Source organism: Coenobita brevimanus, chromosome 98 (assembly GCF_032717465.1).
Source record: "Coenobita brevimanus isolate Jiangsu-jjx chromosome 98, ASM3271746v2, whole genome shotgun sequence".
Lineage (NCBI taxonomy): Eukaryota > Metazoa > Arthropoda > Malacostraca > Decapoda > Coenobitidae > Coenobita > Coenobita brevimanus.
Window position 1 is genome coordinate 123,891 of NC_137051.1, and position 24,811 is coordinate 148,701.

Genomic DNA, 24,811 nt, shown 5'->3' on the forward strand with positions numbered 1-24,811 from the left:
CACTCTACAAGTGCTGCAACACTGATGGCCATATGCTTAAACAATCTTAAGTCACAAATTGGAAGGCAAGCCCCTAATATTGTACCATAATTTCCAAAGCATGAAATAAATATAAACTGTATCCATCTAACTATGACAATACTGTACTGTAATGTAGGACGCAGGATGAACAACTATAGAAAATAAATATATATTCTTAAAAAATTAATGACTTGCATATTCCCATTCACAGTTTAAGGTTTAAACATATGGCTGTAATATTCACATCAACTCCACACCACCACTAACATCAACTGTATCCCACCACAAGTTAATGCTATTGCTACTAAATAATAACAATAATACAATATTAATAATAATAATAATCTATCTATCTATCTATTGCCAGATGCCTCAATCCCGTTCGGGGTGGCCACAAACAAATTGCCTCCACGTCGCCCTGTCCCCCGCCATTTCACTGCCCTGCTCCCAACTCACCCCCCCCTTTCTCATATACTTCTCCACCCCATCCCTCCATCACATCCTCGGCCTTCCCCTCCCTCTTCCCCCCTCCACCTCACTCACATACACTCTCTTCGTCAGTCTTTCACCTCTCCACATGGCCAAACCAACTCAGTGTATTCCTCCTAATGCTTCCTATCACATCCACATCCACACCACAACGCTCCTTTATATTCTCATTTGTCAGCCTGTCTCTTCATGTGACTCCACATGCTACTCTTAAATAACTCATTTCCACTGCTCTCACTCTTGACTTGTGTCCTTCCAGCAACGTCCAAGCTTCACTTTCATACGTTAGAGTTGGTATCACAATACTGTCATCCACCTTCACATTCCCTACTTTACCATTCATATCACCGATCAAAAACACTCTCTCATTCCTTCCAAACTTTTTCATGCACACTTCCACATTTGTCCAGAACTCTTCTCTCACTCTGCTTGCATGATCTTGCACTGGCGCATACACACACACAATCGCCCACATTTGTATTCCAACTTTCAATCTTACCCACACAATCCTTGACCCAACTGATCCATACTCTCTTATGCTCTTCTTCCATCTTTTACTCACAACTATACATAATCTTTCTTTTGCCCTCTCATTCTCACCTACTCCTGCACATATACCCCATCCATACTCCCATTCTCTCACACTCTCACCTCTCCATTTCGTTTCAGTTATTCCGCATACATCAACTTTTGCACCCTCAAGCACCTGGACAATCTCTCTCTCTTTCACCTCATCATTCGCTCCCCTTACATACCAAGTTCCGATAACCATGTCCTTTGTCCAGTCCTTGGTTGTCATCTTTTGGTCAGTCCTTGTCCGAGGCTTATTATTTGTCTTTTTAGTTAGTTGTTTTCCGGGAAGGGGCACTAACCCTCCACCAACCCTTGTAAGTCACCTTTTACGACAAGCAGGGATACTGGGGGAGTATTCTTGAAAAAAAAAACCCTACCCCTAGGGGGGTTAATAATAATAATAATAATAATAATAATAATAATAGTAATAATAATAATAATAATATGTTAATAATAATAATAATAATAGCAATCATCATCATCACCATCATCATATCATCACCTAATCCCGTGTTGTCCCATGAGGAGCATAGGAGCCCAGGGCTAGGCAAGTTGGTCCTGACATTTAAGATGAGAGAGACCAGCCTCACTCATCCCTGAGTGGCATTACATGCACAATAAACCCCAACCACCCTTTGGGTAGAAACCTGCATGGGCTTAATCTGAATGGAGCACCTTAATTATCCACTAAGCCACGAAGCACTACAATTTGGTTATATGGTTACCACCCAGCATAGTAAATGGTTTCCTGGTGTGCAGGAAAGCATCTGGCTTGTCACTCAGTGTAAAGTCATCCATAGGCAGAAGGATGAGGAATGAATGAAGGAAAAAGAGACAGAAGAGGGAGTGTAGAGTCGCCCATAGGAATAAGGAAGAGGAAAGAATGAAGGAAAGAAAGACAGGAGAAGACAGAAGGAGAGACGGAAGGAAAGAAGGAAGGAAGAGAGGAGAGGACAGCCACCCAAGAGCAGCACTACATCAAGTGAGTAGATGGTGAGTGCCCCAATCTACCACTAAATAATAATAATAATAATAACAATAATCTGTTCGTCTGTTTCTCAAAACTGACAGTTCTTCATACATTACTCGCTAGTGCATAAGCACAGGTTTACAATTTTACAGTTTCAAGAACTGTGATACCATTCATATTAAACCCAATTATCACTACAACTCTCCCAGGCCTTGAGCTGCACCTCTTAAGATTTAACAGATGTCAACTGCCTCACAGATAATGGTAATTTACTGTATAACCTAAGGGCTGTACGGGAAAAAAATTGATCAGAGAAAGATGACTGATAAACAGATACAGGCTCAACACAGTGCAAAGGATCATATTTGCTTTGCAGCATCACAGCTGGGTGTGTCAGTGAAAGTTTCAACAATTTTAGCAGTATACTTTGGTTCACAAAACTTAAGAGCCTTGAAAGTAAAAAGACAGTTTAAACTAACATATATTCTAGATATTCTAGCTCTTACTGGCAACCGGTGCAACTGACTGGAATACACAGTGGTAATCAAAGCTACCACTATCCACACCACACTATCATGACACCACCACAAAACATATCATCAACCACACAAATATCACTCAAATCACCTCTTCCATCATCACTACCAACACCAACTGCATACCAACACTAACTATATTACTATCACCAGCATTATGAAATTACTACCATCCACAGCAAAATTACCTAAACTAACTCCATACCACCATTATCTAAATTATTATCCATACAAACAATGCTCGCACCACCTCTTCCATCATCACAACCCACACCAACAGCATATCACCACTACCGCACATTTACTCTAGCCTGAAAAAATCCCTAATCCCTTCCAACTCAGGCAACGACGAAGTGTAGGAAGACTAGAGAGTTACTTAAACTTGTAACCAAAAAGACACTTCTACCTCTTAACTAAGACTAATCAGATCTCATTCAACCACAACTTCACACTCAAGTTGCGGCAGTTACCCAGTTCCATCAGGTGAGAAAAAAAATTGAATACTTATACTCAGAATATTATCAACATTATCACTGCCTAATCTGAAACCAATGCTATCTACAAATTCAGCACACAACTCACTTGCCAATCTGCTCTGCCAGTTTGTTGTAGTTGCGAATGAGGCAAGACTTGCGGTGTGTGAATGTGTCATAGGAGGCTCGGCCATGGTATGCTCCCATTCCGCTTGTACCAACACCACCAAACGGAAGCTCATGAACTGTCAGGGTTAGCAGGGGATGGAATGACTAATAAAGTCTGTACTTCATATATTGTACTTTTATATTTTAATAATAAAAGTATTTCAAATACAGTACACTTCATATATACCTCCAATGCTTTTGTACTTTAACACTTCAATACCATACTTTTAAATACAGTATGTCAAACACTTATATATTTTTGATACATTTATACTTTAAATAACTCAGAAAGTCTTTCAATGCAGTGCTTCAGTATTTTAAATACTTTAAAAAATTAATACCTAAAATGTATAAATGACGTAATCATTTTATAGTAACCTTACAACTTAATTTCGCTTGAGATGTCTCATAACAAAGTGCATAATTTGCTGATGAATTAACACCTTTCCATTAATAATAACAATAAAAATAACAATAATAATATTAATGGGTGCTGGTAATTAATAATTTGGTCTTTTATTTCATTAAAGCACTAGTTCTTCCTAAGTTCACTAATGCTCAAAACATGCATGCAGCTTTACAATTACACTCAATCATCAAGTAACGCAGAGAACAGAGACTAGACAAGGACCGTGCTACTCAAACAACATGTTTGCTGGTATAACAGAACAATGTGTTCTAACAACTTTCCAAAAATCTCATTTTTACCCCTTCCTACCACCCCATCCCACATAAATTACCCCATAATTAGACATACCATCATCCAATCCTACATTGCCCCGTGAGGAGAATAGGAGCCTGGGGCTAGGCAGTTGGTCCCAACATTTAAGATGAGTGACCAGCCTCACTCATACCTGAGTGGCATTACATGAGCAATCAACCCCAACCACCCCTTGGATATAAACCTTCACCAGCTCAATCCGATTGGAGCGCAATAATTACCCACGAAACCAACAGGTGCCAAAATTTGGTTATATGGTTACCACCCAGCAGAGTAAATGGTTGCCTGGTGTACAGGCAACTATTTGGCTTGTCACTCAATGTAGAGTCACTGACAGGCAGATGGAAGAGGAAAGAATGAAGGAAAGAAAGACAGAGAGGGAGTGTAAAGTCACCCGTGGGCAGAAGGACAAGAAAAGAATGAAGGAAAGAATGACAGAAGAGGATGGAAGGAAAGAAGGATGGAGGAGAGGAAAGGGCAGACACCGAACAGCAGCACTACATCTTAAGAACATGAATGGTATTAAAACAGCATTTACAAAAACAAAAGTTGGGTTGGGTACCGGTGTGTTGTTGATGCGTAGCTCCCATGCACTCTCCCCCTGCTCCCCACCCCAGTGTTGTTTTCAGAAAGTTTTCCTTTCTCTTGTATCACACAGCAGCCTTCAGTAGGAACATTGTTCTTACTCTGGCATTCCACGTAACACTCTATAGGCTTTTCAGTCAGTTTCAGACATTATGAACTTTCACTGCTGCTAGGTTGGCATCACCAGGGTTCCCACACACGATCTTCTTTGTCTTCTCCTGGTCCTTCCATATCATTCTGATGGTGCTTTCATTCATGCCATGCTTTTTCACCATTACTACCTGCCTCATTCTCTGCTCTAACTCCTTTATTATCTCATACTTCTGGGCATACGTGAAAATGCACCTCTTTCTGGGTGCCTAGGGTTGATCACGTGGCATGACTAGCAGTCAATGTCATCGCTCAACGCTAAAAAAGAAAAAAAAAATTGCTGCACAGCATGGGTAGAATTCGGTGAGACACAAGAAAAGACAAATACCATATGCTTAGTCAGTCCAAAATGTGTTAGGAAGCACAAAATCAAACAAAGAATGTGGAACTGAACACCAACTTACGAGAAAACATGGATGAATTTTTTTTTGTTTTTTAATAAGCAAACATTTTCATTCCACTTCATCCCCCACTATGAAACCCTTACGAGTATGGAGTAATAAGGCACGAGAAAAGTGAAAGGACTAGTAGCCATATGCTCAGTCGGTCCAAAATGTGTTGGGAAGAGTGAAACTGAATGAAGAATGTGAAACAGAATGCTAACTTACAAGAATACATGGATGAGGGAGTAATTTTTTCTGATTAGCAAACACTCATTCCATTTTGTCCCCTAAAATTGCAAAATCCATATGAGTGTGGGGTAGAACTCAGTGAGACATGAGAAAGGACTGATAGCCATATGCTCAGCAGGTCCAAAATGTGTTGGGAAGCCAAACTTGAACAAACAATGTGGAACTGAACACTAACTTACGAGAATACATGGATGAAAGAGAAATTTTTTTCTGATTAACAAACATTTTCATTAAATTTCATCCCTTAAAACTGCAAAAGCCATTAATTTTCATCTAAGTATATGACTTTGAATGTACCCAGACATGAACCCAGATGTAAGCCAGCCAATCACGGCGAGTATGGCAGGTGATGTCACTGCACACGACTTTCATTTTTGTCGCCAAGCCAGCTAACTTTCCGTGTCAGCTCAAGTTTTTCCCCATGTTAATTATGACCTATCACATTAAATTGAGCTTGTTTGAACAAAAACACATTATTCAACCACGTGTTACTCAAGGACTGAGTGTACGAGAATTGTGATTTCACATATACAGTACTGGTACTGTACAAAAAAAAATTCATCTGCAGAAGTAGCAACAACAGAATGTCAATCATTCAATGTTAATTTTCTCTGGAGTTCAAACTACTTTTTCTTTTATGCAAAATCTCTCGTCAAGAAAGGCAAAATTTTGGGGGACAATCAGTCTTTCTTTCTGCTGGCACACTTTGTTTTGTTTTGTTTTTGAAAGTTCCAACATGCTTGCATGCGTCAGCCTTGGTCACCTATTGGCAGCTCTCCATGCTGCTCGATCTATGGCAGCCTCCCTTTTCAGTACCTTAACCCTGATGTCACACTTAATGACCTCGTCCCACCTGTTGTTCGGTTTACCTCTCACAACCCCACCTCCAATATTAACACTTCTCATTTTCTGCACCCAGTTATCATCCTCCATCCTCTCCATGTGACCGAAAAACCACCTCAATCTACCTCTGTTTATCACAACACCAATATACTCCACTCTCGTCCTACTGCTCAACTCTTTCATCGTAAACCCAGCCCCCACAGGCCTTGCACACAGGGACACACTGCACATCCACCTAATCATCATCACTTCTGAACGTTTGAGCCTGCAAATATCCTCTTCATTTACTGCCCAGGTCTCACTACCATACAGTATTACACTCCTAACACATGCTGCATACAAAGATCATTTAGCACGTAGGGAGAACCCTTTCAATGTCAGGAGAGGCAACAGCTCTCTGAACTTCTTCTAACCACTTCTCACCCTAGCCACAGAGCTACCTCCAGCCCCACCTGCAGGCTTGACTTGGAGACTGAGCCACAAAGTGCTGACACAGCAGTTGACAAAGCAGTGGAAGCAGCCAGTAGAGTCGCTGGCATGGAACAACTCAATGTTGCTCACATACAAGAGCTTCTTGCTCCAGACCCCACCCTGGACACCGAAAAACTGATGGACCAGCTGCAGGAAGAGAGCAAAGAACAGGGAGAGCCAGAAGAAAGGCCACCGGGAGGGAGAGCAACAAGCATGCCAAAGAGAAATCATGGACCTGTATGAGAGGCTCACCTTCATCATCACCAACCAGGACACAGATAAGGACTGAGCCGAGCAAACTGCTGCAATAGTGGCCAATGATGTGAGGCAGTACACAATGACGTTTAGGGAGAAAGTGAATCCTTGGCAACAGAAGAGGATCACAGATTTTTTTTGAGTTTGCCAGGAAACTTCACAACAACCATCCTCTGGCAACAATTCAAGCCAGGAAGACTGCTGAACCTGACAAAGAGGTTATGTCCATCGTTTCCTCCATAGACTTTGAAGGGTCTAACACTGACGACGAAGGGGACCAGCCAACCACATCTCGACAGTGACTACAGAGAATGGGTCTAGGGGCGCTGGGGATAGTATGTGTGGCCAGCAGAGCCAGTCAGGTTAGTGACCTAAACTTTTTTTTATTAATGTCTAGGAACCTTTCTTATGTATTTTTAATAACTTTATGTATACGAATATCAGAATGAATGTGAGTACGGTGTTTTTTGGAGGGTCTAGGTGGGATTTGGGGTAAAAAGGGAGACTTTGGAAAATATCCAGTCTAGGTTATGTCCTTTATAATGGAAACATATGGAACGAATAATGCGGAAAAGAACAGCACGGCGTGTTGTTAGTCTATATTGGCTGCGTTATAGTAGGGACAACTGTAAACAATTATTTTTCTAAATCAGCTACTTACCTCCTACATAAATTATGAAAAATAATATGCAAGCATTTATTAGTCAAGAGCAAGCAGTATCCTCAAAATGCATGCACAATAAAATATATGCAAAACCTTAAGCAAGCACAAACCCTGTGAAGAAATATTCAATCAAAACATGCAGAACAATGGAAGAATTATAAGTTTTTGTGTATGCGCTTATTTACATACTGCATCTATCTACAGCCAGGTACCATTATTCCACACAATGAAATTGAGCTATATATCCTTCCTTCCCCTCCCTCATCACACTATACAGAAAATCCTCCTTATTTGTCATTTTTCTTGACAAACCTTCTTTTTAGCTATTAATTACAAAGTAAAGTAATTTACAGAGAAAGTGCTTATTAAAGTTCCATTGTTACCACTTTTACAGTAGTACCACTCTGGGTTAATAGTAGCCATCCACCTACTAACCTCAAAATACAGATGTAAGCATCATTCTGGTAGGTGGGTACAATTCAAAACAATTCAAGGCGTTGTGAAATCAATATTACTTGGAACAATACATAGTAAAAACAAACATGAACATCTGAAAGCATAGTGCTTGTATTTCTCACTGCAAGGAGGTACATGACAAAGTACTGATGTTAACTGGTGTCATGTATACATAAGAAAAAACATAAATGCTAAAAATCAGTAAAATTTTAAAACAGTGAACCAAAACTTGTAAAAATAATGTGTGTAATGCTTACATAAAAAATGTAGGAACCAGAATTGAAATTCAAACACGATTTTTTTTTTTTTTTTTTTTTTTTTTTTTTTTTTTTTTACAGGGAGAACCAGTGACATGGGAAGCTTCTGCACTTTACTTTTCCCTTCTTTCATGCAAAAATGAAACTTATTTACACAATGATTTTCCTCTCATAACTGTGTGGATGTTGCTACTCCTCATCCTGCTCTAGGGTGGGAAAGGAGGTCCAGATAATGATGATGATGATGAACTAATATTTGTCTTGCCGGACACACAAGGAAAGAAAAATGCAGAATATTTCTCAGGTTCTTATTCTTCCTGCAAGATCAAATTTGAGATGCATGAAGAAATTCAATGGATTGTTTGTTTATGAATCCTGGCCGAGATGTTGAGATGCGACATCTTACGTGTAAGGCAACATCAAAGTTAAATATTGTATAACTAAATCCATGAAGCCCTCATTAGACACTGCCTTCTCTGATGTTCATTTTTGTTATGGTGTCTACAGTAAATTACAATAAACTTCATACCAAAAGTTCAACTGTTGCCTAAAAAGCTAATCTGCCAGTTAACTGTATGTAACTCCATTCAATATGATGAAGCCTTTTTATAAAATATTCTCTTCTTGACACTGCCAGATGCATTATGTTACCCCCTTGACTACAATATGCCTTTCAAAAGGTGTTTCCAGTAACCTGCAAGATGCCTTTCATAAACTCACCAAATTTTTCAGATTTTCAGCACTTTCTTATGGTGCAAAGTACAGTATGTGTTTTAAGCTTAATGACAGTTATGAAATGGAGTGACATAACCCTTATTTCAAGTGGTGATGGTGTGGTTATTTCTCTTCCACCTATGTGCAAGTTAGCCAAAATATATTTCATCAGCCCAAAATACTCATAAACAAGGTGTCTTCAACTTGTTACTGTAAAAGGACTGGGGCACCCTGAGTCTTCCAGTCAATTTCTTTTCAACCTGGAGGAACTACATACGTCTGTCTGAATTTTTCTTAGTGTACTGAATTTCTAAAATAATCCTTGAAGTGAAAAAGATAAGTTTTCCTCAAATCTCCTATACCACAAAGTCCTGTCTGAAAGGCATGCTGCAGCCTAGGGGTAATGCTGAGGAGAGATGTCCAGTAGTGAAGAAGTTATAAAAAAAATCCATTAATCCCTTTAGTAGGAAACATCCCCACACTGCTCAATAAAGATGTATAACATGAGCAGGAATTATATACATAAAGCCCTAGTGTACTGAAGACGCTGATATGGTGTATAACAGGTGACCGAGTTTGATGCTAGTCTTGAAAATAGCTCTCTGATCTCTTCTGAGATGAACCAGAGTAGGATATCCCACATCCATTTCCCTCCATTAATGCTGCTGGAACTATGAAACTGCTGACAATCTGTGGGAGGTGAGGCAGCAATTTCTTCATTTTAATAATACAGTAAACCCTCAATATACAGAACCCTCTTTAAACAAATTTCGGTTTTAACTACCATCTTGAGCTGGCCAAACATTGTGTCCATTTAATGAATTTTTGTTCAGTAATAGAGTGGATGCACAGGAAACGCCGACCAGCATGGCACACACACACACACACACACACACACACACACACAAATAATAACATCATTCATTAGACCAACCCTGGAATATGCATCAGTAGTCTGGTGTCCTCATCTCAAAAAACACATAGACAAGATTGAAAAAGTTCAAAGGGCTGCTACAAGATGGATACCAAGCTTAAGGGACCTAAGCTACGAAGAAAGACTAAATAAACTGAATCTACCAACACTACAGGAGAGAAAGAAAAGAGGTGACATGATAATGCTATATAAGTGCATATCAGGGAAGGAGAAAATAGACATAAATGATTACTTAACATATGGAGAAGCATCAGCAAGAGGACACTGCAAAAAACTGCATAAGAAGAGAGGTGATAAAGACGTAAGGAAACTCAGTTTCCCAAACAGAGCGATTGATCAATGGAATGCACTACCGAATGAAACAGTGTGCCAAAACAATTCACAAATTTAAGGATATGTACGATAAATATGGTTTAAGACATGGGACAGTACGAGCTTGACTCATTCCTGTAAAGATACAATTAGGTAAGAACACACACACACAGACACACACACACACACACACACACACACACACACACACACACACACAAATGTGCGTGCACGCACTCCTCCGCATCCTGCAAAGCAATGCATCAGTCTCTGGGTGACCAGCATTGTGAAAGGTGCCATAAATAGAGTATTTATTGAGAAAAACAGCCATTTAGACCTAGCCGTATGTTACAGCCGAATGATGCCCCATATTTTATGATCATTATTTGGTAAAGGCCACGACGTCTGGGAAATCACCAAACAGCATAGTGTTCGGTTTTAACAAATTATCAACTTCAACGTCAAGTACTAACTAGTTCATTATACTGAGGGTGTACTGTACAGTCAATTCTATATTAATGCCTTCCAGGTGTATGGACCTTAGGCTGTGCTGCTTTAATACAAGCCATTTAATGGTACGGAAGCATATCTCTGAAAGCAATACATGTCTTGGAAACCTCTGATTAGTTTTAAGATTTCATACAAGGGAAAAAAATGTGGCAAGGCTGTAAAAAAAAAAAAAAAAAAAAACGAATACTTCATAAAATTCACTTAAACCTAAGACAACACAATACTCAGCACTGCTGTAAGATCTTAATGACAGCCAAAAAATTCACATATAACACTTACATGGCATCCAATGCATGCAAGACAAAATTCACAGAAACTGTGGAAGACTGTAATCAATACTGCAATATGCTCTTGCAAATTAATTAATATGCCAGAGCAATGCACAATCACTGGTGCTGTGGTTTACACAAATCGTACCTGCTGCGTGGAATATGACATCATTAACAGTGGATCCACCATATGGCACTTGAGCCATGAACATGTCTACTATCTCCTTTTTGTTTGAGAATACATATAATGCAAGCGGTTTCTCCCTATAAGAAAAAAATAAAGTAATTAATACATATGTAATACTAGGCAGTGTGTGAGAAGGGAGGGGACTATTCAACCATGGAGACTACAATCAGCCTGAGGATGGAAAAAGAAGCAATGGCAAATCAAAAGAAAACAAACCACAATCATAAAGAAATACTGTATACAATATAATATTCAGTACAATAATTACCAATCCCAAATCAGTTCATAAAAACTGTACATCAAATAAGCTGAATGAATGACATCTAGAATAACTGACACCAAAAAGCATACAAGGACATCCTCATCATCATCATCATCATCATCAAACGGACCTCCTTTCCTACCTTAGGGCAGGGTGAGGAGTAGCAATGTCCACACAGCACAAGAATCACCAGCATATCACAAAACACTCCCATAAATATCATCATCTCAGTACTGAATGACAGCCACAACATGCAATGTATTTAGTATGGGAAGTGAGTATTCACGTCGAAGTGGTGACATGTAAAGGTGTGTGGCAAGCAGTACCACTGCTAGGCCTCAGTGAATGGACTGTAAGTCTAAGCCCACAGTAAAAAAAAAAAAAAAAAAAAAAAAAAATCAACCCAAACAATGCTTCAAATATACATCTACAACAGACCCACACAAAGTACGTAAGTGGTAAAGCAAGTGTTTCTACAAGGAGTTCTTGGCAAGTGAATCATTATCATTAACCCTTTTATTACAAATGCAGCCTTTTATTTTTTTTCTTGCTATCAATAAGTAATAGAATTCAACTCAGAAGACTTATAAAAGTGAAAAAGTTAAAGGGTCAATGAAGGTTATAACCTCTCTTGCAGCTCACCATCCTCCTTTTAGGACCAGGAGAGGGAGTTAAGAGAAGTCTGTACAATTGGGTAACTCCAATACCCAGCTATTCTTTTATGCTCTCCAGCCTCTGAGCCATACAAAAAGTCTAAAAATGATCAGCAAGCATTTCTATTTGGGGTACCTGATATATGAACCATGGTATCATTAATGCAGATGCCACCACTGCTAATGCTGCTGGTCATCTGTTTCTGGATGCTGGGGGACTCACTGAAGACATACAGTACTAAAGGCTTCTCCCTGGCAGTGACACCATTGAAGAGTCAAACATTAAATCATTATAGGTCACTTTTTCTGACATTCATTTTTATTAATTATGCCTTATTCTATATTCAGCACCATTCATATATTCTGCTTACATTGCCCAAGTCATCCTGATTAAACATGGAGTGAATATGTGGATAGTAAAAGGATATCAAAGGGACAGAAGTCAAGCCTGGACTCCATCTTTCGGTAGTTGTAGCTGATATCTCTGCCTAAGACTGAATGATTATGCAGTACGTTGCCAGCCTTGTGGCCAACCTTATTCTCACTTTCATGATAGTAACTCCTCAGTCAGAGATTGCCATACACCTACAATCAGTAATCCATCCATTCATCCATCATCCAATCCTATGTTGCCCCATGAGAAGCGTAGAAGCCTGGGGTTGGACAAGCTGGTCCTGACATTTAAGATGAGAGTAACCACCCTCACCCATCCCTGAGTGGCATTACCTTAGCAATAAACCCCAACCACCCCTTGGGTATAAACCTGTACAGGCTCAATCTCACTGGAGCACCTTAATTACCCACTAAACCACCAGGCGCCATGATTTGGTTATACAGTAAGACCTCACTATAACAGACTAATTGGGACCCAAGCCACTCCGAAAAATGCAAAATTCCAATAAAAGTGACATCCGGACTTCCCCTTGCTAACCTACACTTTTTCCAATATATCAGACATTAGTCCAGATTGCATGAACGATTTTTAAACTGCTTTGACTAACACTGCAGTACTGTACTGTGTTATAACTTCACTAAATAAATCAAATCGTATAATATATAAAACAATACTGTACTGTGCACTGATAAACATGTCTTTTATTTACCTTATTGTAATGAACATACTTGAAGTGGTCAGGCAGTCCGGACTGCTTCTGGCTTTATCAGACTTTTTCCGATATATAGGAATTTAGTCCAGTTGCTCCTTGAGTCTGATAAAAGCGAACTCCGGTCTACTGAAGTCCATTATATCGAAGATTTACTGTATGGTTACCACCCAGCATAGTAAATGGTTTCCTGGTGTAGGCTACAGGAAACCATTAGGCTTGTCAATCAGTGTAGAGTCTCCCATAGGCAGAAGGAAGAGGAAAGAATTAAGCAAAAAATAAAAAAGAGACAGAAGAGGAAGTGTAGAGTCACCTGTAGGCATAGGAAAGAGGAAAGAATGAAGGAATGAAAGACAGAAGAGGACGGAAGGAAAAAAAGACACAAGAGGGAGTGTAGAGTTGCCTGTAGGCATAGGAAAGAGGAAAGAATGAAGGAAAGAAAGACAGAAGAGGATAGAAGGAAAGAAGGAAGAGAGGAAATGACACTCACCCGAGAGCAGCACTGCATAGAGTGAGTGGATGGTAAGCGCCCCCACCTACCACTAAGAATAATAATAATAGTAATAATCACCATCATCATCATCATTATCATCAATATCCAGGCCTCATCATCTCAACTAAGGATGGGCTGAGATGGGGTCCAGAAAACAAAGAAAAGAGAAATGCAGAGGAAGAACTATCAACAGCATGACAAGTGTAACATGCAGTATACTCTTTAGCAGCCTTCCTTGCATAACCAGTGCCTGGAGGGAAAAAAAAATCTGAAATTATATTGCTAGACCAAAGAATTCTTAATTTACACTGACTTACTGTATACAGAAATCCATCCATCCATCCACCATCCAATCCTATGTTGCCCCATGGGGAGCTCAGAAGCTCGGAGCCAGGCAAGTTGGTCCTGACATTAAAGATGAGAGTGACCAGCCTCACTTGTCCCTGAGTGACATTAAATGAGCAATAATCCCCAACCACACCTTAGATATAAACCTTCACTGGTTCAATGTGCCTTAACTATTCACTAAACGAACAAGTGCCATAATTTGGTAATATGGTTACCACCCAGCACAGTAAATGGTTTCCTGGTGTACAGGAAACCATTTGGCTTGTCAATCAGTGTAGAGTCACCCACAGGCAGAAGGAAGAGGAAAGAATGAAGGAATGCAAGATGGAAGAGGGAGTGTAAAGTCACCAACAGGCAGAAGGAAAAGGAAAGAATGAGGGAAGGACAAAAGAGGAAGGATGGAAGAGACGAACAGGCAGACACCCGAAGCAGCACTACATCGAATGAGTGGATGGTGAATGCCCCCACCTACCACAATACAGATATAATTAGCCTAAAAACTAAAGTACCAGTAGCATTTTCAACGCTGGCAAACAAACATCTCTGTTCCATCTAATTCATGCTTCTACTGCATATCATTCTGCAATAAATGATTACCCAAGTACAGCACTGCTCTAGACCTGCATAAAAACTGGCATACCCGTAACCTTACTACCAATAAACCAGGCATCTGTTAAGTGCGTCATATTCGCAAGACTTCAAGCCAGGAAAGTACAGTCACTCGTCAATTAATGTCTATATGTATACACAATATTATGGAATTTTAAGTAGAACAACTTCAAGTGATGCATATGCTTTTGGTAAAGATATACGAGTCATTAGAACTAAAAGCACTCATTTCATTTCTGGCTTCACAGGGAGTAAAAAATAATTTTATGTGAATTTCGGTTTCCTCATGATCATCATCACCCCAACCCCTATTCCCAATGAAAGGATGAGACAACATTACTGGACTTCTCTGCAAACTGAAGAACAAATATTAATTGCTACAACATTAAATGAGGAGTACTGTACTTATATGTATCATGCCAGACAACCCACCACCTGAACCTCATTTCATCAAGGAATTTTGGAACTGTGTCCAGAAGCAAATACTACCAGTGAACAATAAAAAACACTTTCCATTCACAAAACTGTGTTATACCAACTTTGAGCAAGATATGTTTTCCATTCATGAAACAGTTAATCATGAATGTTGCTCACAAAATTGTGTTAACTCACAACATATGTTTTCCATTCATATAACTGTGTGTAATCCCACTTTGGATCACGAAATGTTTTTCATTCTTATAATTGTGTTATTCCAAATTAGAGTATGTGATCTTTTCCATTCACGTAACAGTGCATTAACCTAACTTACAGTAAGGGATGATTTCTTCCTCCCCCCCCCCAAAAAAAGTGCATTATCCCTGCATAGAAAAAGAGATGTTTTGCATTTATGAAACTATGTGTTATGCCACCTTAGAAGAGATGTTTTCCATTCATTACATCTTGTGTCATGCCAGCTTAAAACAAGATATATTTTCCGTTAATGGAACTGTGAGTTATGTTATAAATCAGGCTTTGGAGACTTTGTAACAAGTCTTCAGTGGTGATTCATTCTGTATCATTATGCATAATTAGTATCTTCTTGTGGGTTACCAATGTGAATTACGTTGATATTAATATGATATAAATAACATAAAAGAAAATTTTAATGTGCAATATGCAAAACGAACAATGGAGAGGTGTTATAAAGTTTCCAAAGCTACATAGAATACAGCCCTGTGTGTGTAGTGAAATCTCAACCACTTAGGATATGGCTGTGTGTGTTATCCCAAATGCCCCTCCACCTGGTTAACTGGCTACAAGACGGAGGGAGCAACTTACGTCCCAACTGCACAACACAATCATTAACACACATAGAGCCTGTCAGAACATCTCGAACAAAAGCCTGCCGCACTTTACAGTTGGTGGTGAAGAGGTAAGTGCAGAGTGGGTGATCCCTGCGGGGGAGGGATTTTAGGTCAACATAAATATAGCTGATAAAATAAAAATAAGCTATGATTATCATTACCTTCATCATCATCATTCTTACCTTTTTCCCCACTTCAGGAAGAGGTGAGGTTAGAGTCAGAAACAGGGCAAGATATTTTATGAATGTGGAAGAACAATCAACAGTTTGCCCAGTGACAAGGGTCATATAATCATTCACACATCATTCAAGGCCCTGAATCCTGGCTCCAACCTACAAAAATACCAAAGAGTAACATATCATATCGTATCGTTTATAAAGGTGCTAACATACTTGCACACGTCGACCTTGGTCACCTATTGGCAGGTCACCACGCTTCCTAGTCTCTGGAAGCCTCCCTATTCAATCCCTTATCCTTGAAGTCACACTCTATGACCTTGTCCCAGGTATTTTTTGGTCTGCCTCTTGCCACCTTACCCTCCCCCAACATTCACACTTCTCACTTTCTGCATCCAATTGTCATCTTCCATCCTCTCCACAGGCCAAAACCACCTCAATCTACCCCTCTTCATCACAACAACAATACGCTCCAGTACCATCTTTCAACTCTTCAACTGTAAAACTTGCCTTCCCCCACCCCCAGGCCTAGCATTCAAGAACATACTACACATCCACCTATACTGTATTTTGTCATATCTGCATGTCTAAGCCTATGAACATCCTCTTCCTCACAACCATACTGCATTACATCCTAAAATATATAAAACAAATGTTGATATAATACAAGTTACTGCAGCAATCATCACCTAAACTTTCATGTTTGCTTAGGGTTCCCACGCTCTCTAATCTTTTAACTGACATGAATTAGAAAAGGGAACTCCAAAGATCCATGCCTTCCATGTTGGGACTGATCAACCTAACCCTGGTCTCCTGATGTGGCAACAAAGAATTGGACAATAACTAAAAAACTATCAAAGACAACCTACCACTTGTATCCAAAGCACTGAACAGTGTGGCTGCCAATTCCCTATGCTAAACAAAGAGGACAGGTTTTCTGTCCCACATGTGGCAGGTTAAATCATCCTTTATACTGGACAGGAAATATGTGGGTAGCAATCTTTCTCCCTAATTCCCCTGGTAATGACAGTATAATGTAATAATAATGACATATACACAACAGTCAAGGTAGTATGTTACCATAATATGATTGAAAAAAATCATCATCATCATCATCATCATCATCATCATCACTGTCAACATCATCCACACCTTCCTTCCCACCACTGGATGAAATAAGGTGGGATCCATAGAACCAGAAAGAACCTGAAAGAATGAGACACAAGCCCTGGTTTGCCCAAAGGAATGGGCCAGTTTCATTCATTCACCATTCAAGCCTCAGGAATCCTAGCTACTATTTAGAAAATTTAAAAAAATGTAGCTTCACTCACTCACACTAACCTATTTGACGAGTTAATCCGACAACTGTCATGTTAAAAAAAGGGTACTAACCCTGGTCATACACTACTCCACACAAAATTCATCCAGCCAGATCGATCTCTTGCATGTTTCTTAGCCTCAACAGCTTCCATAACTCTCTTTCTCACACACTCATTAGCCATATTTATCTATCTTCTTGGCATAGTCCTCCTCCCACCTTCAAACTTGCTCAGGTATACCACTTTCATCCCTTTATTCACACCCATTCTTTCCACATGACCATACCATCTAAGCACACTATTCACCTCTCATGTCTAAAGACTTCCCTACTCCACACCTTTCACAAATCCACTTTCCTCACTCTACACATATCCCTCAACAGTCTAATCTCCACTGCCCTTACTATTGACTTTTCATTTTCCTGTCACACCATGGTCTCATATCCTTCCGTTACAGTTGTTGTATCATTTTGCTGTATCGTTTATAATGGCTCCAAAATGCTTGAATGCATTAGCCTTGATCACCTACTGGAAGCTCTCCACGCTGCTTGATTTCAGGCAGCCTCCCTATTCAGCCCTTATTCCACAGGTCATATTATGTCCTCATCCCAGGTCATTTTTGGTCTGCCTCTTGCAACTCTACAGTACCATCGCAAAAGCACTTTACAGCACTGAACGGCTTACTATCTAAACGATACATGCACATGCTCTTCGATAATCCTTCTTGTTTACCTTGCAGTATGCCTTTTCTATTTATCTATCCATTGTCTGACACCTTAATCCTGTAAGAGGTGGCCACAAACAAATCGCCTCCATGTTGTGCGGTCCCCCACCATTTCACTACCCTGCTCCCAGCTCTCACCCCCTTCTCTCATATACCTCTCCACTCCATATCTCCATTGCATCCTTGGCCTCCCCCTCCCTTTCCCTCCTCCACCTCACTCACACACACTTTCCTCATTAGTCTCTCGCTCTCCATCCTCTCCACATGACCAAACCACCTCAGTGTATTTCTCCTAATGCTTTCTAACACATCCACATCCACACCACAAAGCGCCTTTGCTTCCTCATTCGTCAGTCTGTCTCTCCATGTAATTCCAAATGCTCCTCTCAAATAACTCATTTCCACTGTTCTCACTCTTGACTTGTGTCCTTCCAACAAGGACCAAGCTTCACTTCCATGCATTGGAGTTGGTATCACATTACTGTCATGCAGTGACTTTTTTACTTCCTTTCTTGCATCCTTGTTTCTTATCACTGCTTTCAAAGAACCAGCAACTTTTCTTCCTTGCTGCATCCTTTCAAGCACTTCATCCTCCAAACTTTCATTCTTACTCATCACATTACCAAAGTACTTAAAGGCACCCACATTTTACATTTCCTTATCATCCAACCTCAATGTACATCCAATGACTTCACTTCTCTCGAAGACCATAACTTTACTCTACATGCACTTTTAGATTCAGATTTTTACACATTCTTCCAAAGTTGAATTCATTCACCAAGCCTTGCAGTTCCCCTTAGTCTTCACCAACAATACGGTATCATCTGCAAACAACAGTACAGAGATTTTCCAAATGTTGCCCTCTCTCATTAAAACCACTCCAACATCTACTGCCCTACCTTGTGTCTCTTTTATAACCCCATCCACACACAGACTGAACAACCATGGAGACATGACACATCACTGTTTCAATTGAACATTCAAATTAAAAAATTCACTCAATTCACGATCCACATGCACTGCATACATACTCTTCGTACATACTCCTCACGTTATTTAACAACTTCCCATTTACTCCAAATATTCTTAACATTTTTCACATTTCTTGTCTATCCACCCCATCATATGCTTTCTCCAAATCCATGAAGGCTACATACTTCTTTCTCTTCTCTAGAAACTTTTCCACTAAAGACCTAAGAATGAATATCTGATCTACGCAACCTCTTCCCCTCCTAAAACCTGCCTGTTCTTCATCAACTAATTCCTCTGTTATTTCCCTAACTTTGTCAATAATTATCCTACTACTGTACATACTTTTTCTATTACAATAAGAAGACAAATGCCCCTATGACTACCACACACTTCTTCCCCCATTCCTTTGTACAGGGGAATAATTATACCTGACATCCAATCCTTGGGGACTCTACCTTCCTCCCAGGCAAATCTACACATCCTGCACATCCATTCTAACACTGCCTCTACCCATGCTTCAGCATTTAACCACACACTCCATCAATTCCTAGGGCTTTCCCCATTTTGACTTTCTTCATTGCTTCCACCACTTCCATCCTACTATTTCTTCTTCTCTTCTCACCTCCCTCATTCCCCCAGCCATTCCCCAGCCACTTATACATGCAATATTTTCATTCTCTATGTTTAACAGTTACTTAAAGTGTTCTCTTCATTTGGTCACTTTTTCTCCCCTCTCCACCTGCAATATACCATTTATATCTTTTTCTCTCTATTACTTTTTTTATAATCTTTTCTAACTCTCGTTACCTCTTTCCAGAACATTCTCTTACATTCCCTCCACTTTACACCCAAATTCCTTCCAAATTCTTCATCCACTCTCTTCTTACTCTCTCTCACTAATCTTTTCACCTCTCTCTTCCTCTCTACATATAACTCTCTTCCATCTCTCAACTTCCTCCACGCCCCTGCTTTCCATCCATTCACTATATGCCTTCTCCTTTTGCGCCACAGCTTGTCTCACCTCTTCATTCTACCACCCTGTTCCCTGCACCTCTTTTTGTCTTCTCTTCACCCCACACACCACCTCACATGTTGCACAGATTTCTTCTGTGAAAATCCTGTATGCATCGTCCACTTCTCCCATCATATTTACACAAACACTCCTCCACTTTTCAAGATCCAGAAATACCTTACAGTCCACCTCACAAGCCTCTTCCACTATCTTCCTCACTGCATCCACGCATTCCCTACCATTCCTAGTCATTTTGTTCATCACTCACCTGAAATTCTGATATAACCCTTACTTTCTCAATTATAATTCTTCCAAATGCCCTTCGTACAATACCCAAGAGACTCTATGCCACAATAATTTCTGCACTCAATCGCTCACTTTTACTCATGTACAAGGGAACAACTACAGCGTTTTTCCACTTTACTGGTACTGATTCAATCACCTATGCCTTCTTATATATCTAACAAATATTTTATTCCACACCCTCCACCACACTAAATCATCTCTCCATACACCTCAACACATGCTGCTTTCCCGTTCTTCAGCCACATCACAGCAGTCTTCACTTCTGACAATGTCACACTTCTTGGCACTACATTCCTCCTTTGCACACCACCAAAACCAATCATGCTTACAGCTACTCTAATCTCACCATTCCTATTCATCAGCTTTTCAAAATCATTTTGTTTCGTTTTGTTTAATTTTTAAAGGCTCCAAAATGCTTGCATGTGTCGGCCTTGGTCACCTAATGGCAGCTCTTCATGCTGCTCGATCTCTGGCAGCTTCCCTATTCAATCCCTTATCCCTCAGGTCACACTCAATTACCTCATCCCAGGTCTATTTCAGTCTACCTTTCGCAACCCTACCCCTAATGTTAACACTTCTCACTTTCTGCATTCAATTATCATCCCCCATCCTCTCCACATGCCCAAACCATCGCAATCTACCTCTCCTCATCACAACACAAATATACTCCATTCCCATCCTACCTCTTAACTCTTCCATCATAAACCTAGCCCCCCCAGGCCTCGCACTCAAAGATGCACTGCACATCCACCTAATCATTGTCATTTCTGTACGTTTCAGCCTGCAAATATCCTTTTCCTTTACTGCCCAGGTCTCACTACCATATAGCATTACACTCCTAACGCATACAAAGATCCCGTTGCGCAGATGGAGAGCCCTCTCAATGTCAAGAGAGACAACAGTTCCCTGAACTACTTCCAACCACTCCTCACTCCAGCCAAACCTCTGGCATATAACAAAACTCTTCCACACCCTCAAAAAGTTCACCTGCATGATCTATCCTTTCACACTTGACAATCTCTACATGCTCTCCCCAACACACCACACACATGAAATCAGCATTATCTTGCAGTCTATCTCTCATACCACTACATCTCTTATGCACCCACTTATCACGAACAATGCATGAGATGGAATTACTTCCCACGCCCTGGTGGCAGATCGTACATGGCCACTCTCCCTTTTCTTTAACAGTACTGCCACCAGCCCTATATTCAGTTTTTTTTAATGACATGAAGATCCACTTAATAGATTGGTGATGATTGGTTGAATGCAACATGTTCGAATAACATTTACTAACCCAATTTTCCCCCTCACCTACACTGTATGTTGTCAATTAATAATGCTAACAAGTATAGAGAGTGTGAAGTAATGTTGCACTCAGCCAAACATCACAAATCTGTCAAGAGCATCTTCGCCTCAATAAAAAACAACAACTAAGTACAGATACCATTACTTTTGTTTTATCTGCATTTCCTTTTAAGCTCTTGTGCCCCATACCATCTCTTCACTTCCTAAATCTTTCCTCCACCTACCTTTCATTCTCTGCAATCTAGATCAAATCATCATCATCATCATCATCCAGGCCTCCTTTCCCACCCTAGGGCAGGGTGAGGAGTAGCAATGTTCAGACAGCCAAAGTCTGTCCAATCCAATGGGCGAAGCTTCCATTCACCCATCATTCAAGCCCCTGGAATCCTGGCTCTATATGATATGCCATAAACATAAACAGATCTGACAGAGTCAATCAAGACTATCTATCCATCTATCTATTGCCAGATGCTTTAATCTCATACAGGGTGGACACAAACAAATCACCTCCATGTCACCCTATCTCATGCCATTTCACTGCCCTGCTCCCAATTCTCACCCCCCTCTCTCATATACCTCTCCACTCCATCCCTCCATCTCATCCTTGGCCTTCCCCTCCCTCTCCCCCCCTCCACCTCACTCACATAAACTCTCCTCATCAGTCTCTCACTCTCCATCCTCTCCACATCATCCAGACAATGTCACATTAAAATGGGTGCCAAATCCCTGATCATGCACTTCTCACAACATTCATCCAACCAGCTCAATCTCGTCAGTCCTCTAGCCTCACCGTCCTCCATATCTCTCTTCCTCACATGCTCATATAACATTAACATGAAAAATAAGACAAGTACTGACTGGTTCTCAACTGGCAAGCTATTGCGATGTGCTTCATAATGATGAAAATTCCACAAGAAATAGTATAAAGGAGATGAACATTTCTGAAGAGATTTAAAGTACAGCACACACTTCAGATTACAAAATTACTTCTTTACAGAATACAGCATGAGATCTCAAAATTCAAAGCTGAAGTTGAGAGGAATTAAATATTGTGAATCTCACCCTTAATGCATGAAAAAATATACCATACACAAGTGTGAAAACGTTCAAAGGCATTAAATGATAATTCATCATCATCCTAATCTCTTCCCACTCAAGGAAGGGGTAAAGTAAGGTAAAAAAAAAATAAAAGTAAATAAATATATAAATAAAAAAAGGGAGAACTGTCAAACCCATACCCAATCAAATGAGCCACACTCTCATTCACTCATCATTCAAACTCAGGGAACCTTGACTTCACTTTAAAGGCAACAAGTCCTCCAAATCCTGACTTCACTTTAAAGGCATTGTCTCCACAATCTTGACTCCAACATACAAGCATTACCATCCATAAGTATGTTTATCATGAAACTAACATTATCCATTCTCAACCCAGTCTCTATATCACAACCTCTTACCTTTCATTGATGAACCTGATGGCATCGAATGCATTACTGACACTCACAATCGGTAAAATTGGGCCAAAAATTTCTTCAGTCATAACCTGTAAAAGAAATAATTCTTATTCTAATCATCAGCATCATCACAATCCTTATCATTCATAACAATCATCCTCTCCTAAACTGAATTAAATCAACTACAGGCAGCAAGAATCATCATCATCATCATCATCTTAGATTTTATGGTCATATGAAAAGAATGGATGTCAATATAGTTGTGTAGTAAAACAGGTATACGTGAGTGAGCTAAGGTGGGTGGAGGTATGGTAGGCCAAGAAGAGGGTGGATGGATATGATAAATGAGTGGGAGAGAAAACCAGGGGACTGAGGGACTGACATGGAATCAATGTGATTACTCGAATCAGTCAACCAAAAAAGTATCAGATATCTTTCTGCACATATCATCCTGAAACATGGACAAACCACTGTGATATACTGGGAACCCTGTAACTATAAGTGCAAATGATGTCCTTGGTAATTATTTGGACTTGAAATAACATTAATCATCACACACGGGGTGATATATTTTCTGAATGAATGAAATATTTTTTGACACAATATGTTAATACATTCCAGTGTGTCTGCAAAACCCACTTCACAACCATCCATCACCAAGTGTACGATACTTTTTTGGCTGACTGTACAAAGAAGCATGTGACATGGGCTTGGCAACAATTTTAAATTGATCACCAACACACTGATTTTATCTGGCAGGTAATGTAAAGTGCATCACCATCATCATCACCATCAACTGGACTTCCTTTCCGACCCTAGGATGGGGTGAGGAATAGCAGTGCCCAGATAGCCAAAGTCTGTCCAGTTCAATGGCCCATGCTTCCATTCACTCATCATTCAAGTCCACGGAAACCTGGCTCCACCTGAGAGGCCAAAAGCATTCCACTATGTACTGAAGCTTCACAGATACCTATCTGATCGAGTCAATCTGAAAGCTGTCACTTTAAAATGGGGTGCAAAATCCCTGGTCATATGCTTCTCTGCACAAAATTCATCCAGCCAGCTCGATCTCTTGTCAGTACTTTAGACTCACCAACGTCCGTACCTCTCTTCCTCACACACTCATTCACCATATCTCTCTACCTTCTTGGCCTACCTCGCCTCCTCCCTCTTTCAAATTTATTCAGATATACTTTTTGTTGTCATTAGGGCTGCAACAGGGTCACATTTGATACTGCACTACAAAGTCATGATGCAACTTCTATCTCACGCCAGTCCCCAGCCAAACGACTCCCATTCGAGATCATTTCACAACTCTCTTGAAGTTACTACCCAACAGAGAAAATGGGACATCTTCACTTTCAATAAAAACCCTCTTATTTCTGGGCTGCATGTAAATGTAACAAATGATGATGATGATTGATGATGATGATGATGATGATGATGATGATGATGATGAAGTAGTGCATAAGTTTGGATTTTTTTTTTTTTTTTTTTAATCTCTTCACAAACAGATGTTTTTTTCATCCATCCATCATCTAATCCAGTGTTGCCCCATGAGGAATGTAAGCCTGAGGCTAGGCAGGTTGGTCT

At 40.1% G+C, this 24,811-nt stretch overlaps 1 protein-coding gene across 5 annotated transcripts in view; it reads right to left on the reverse strand.

Annotated features, from left to right (window-relative positions):
* LOC145414131 (aldehyde dehydrogenase, dimeric NADP-preferring-like) overlaps positions 1-24,811 on the reverse strand; it is a 51,964-nt gene that overhangs the window by 7,461 nt on the left and 19,692 nt on the right. For 2 of the 5 annotated variants that reach the window (XM_080283695.1, XM_080283693.1), the window contains exons 11-13: positions 23,222-23,307; positions 11,152-11,267; positions 3,172-3,307 (exon numbers count right to left, since the gene is read on the reverse strand). In XM_080283695.1, the coding sequence (XP_080139821.1) occupies positions 3,172-3,307; positions 11,152-11,267; positions 23,222-23,307 (338 nt within the window). Of the gene's footprint in view, positions 1-3,171; positions 3,308-11,151; positions 11,268-15,918; positions 16,035-23,221; positions 23,308-24,811 lie in introns of all 5 variants that reach the window. The other 3 variants (XR_013899831.1, XR_013899830.1, XM_080283694.1) reach the window with 2 other exon arrangements.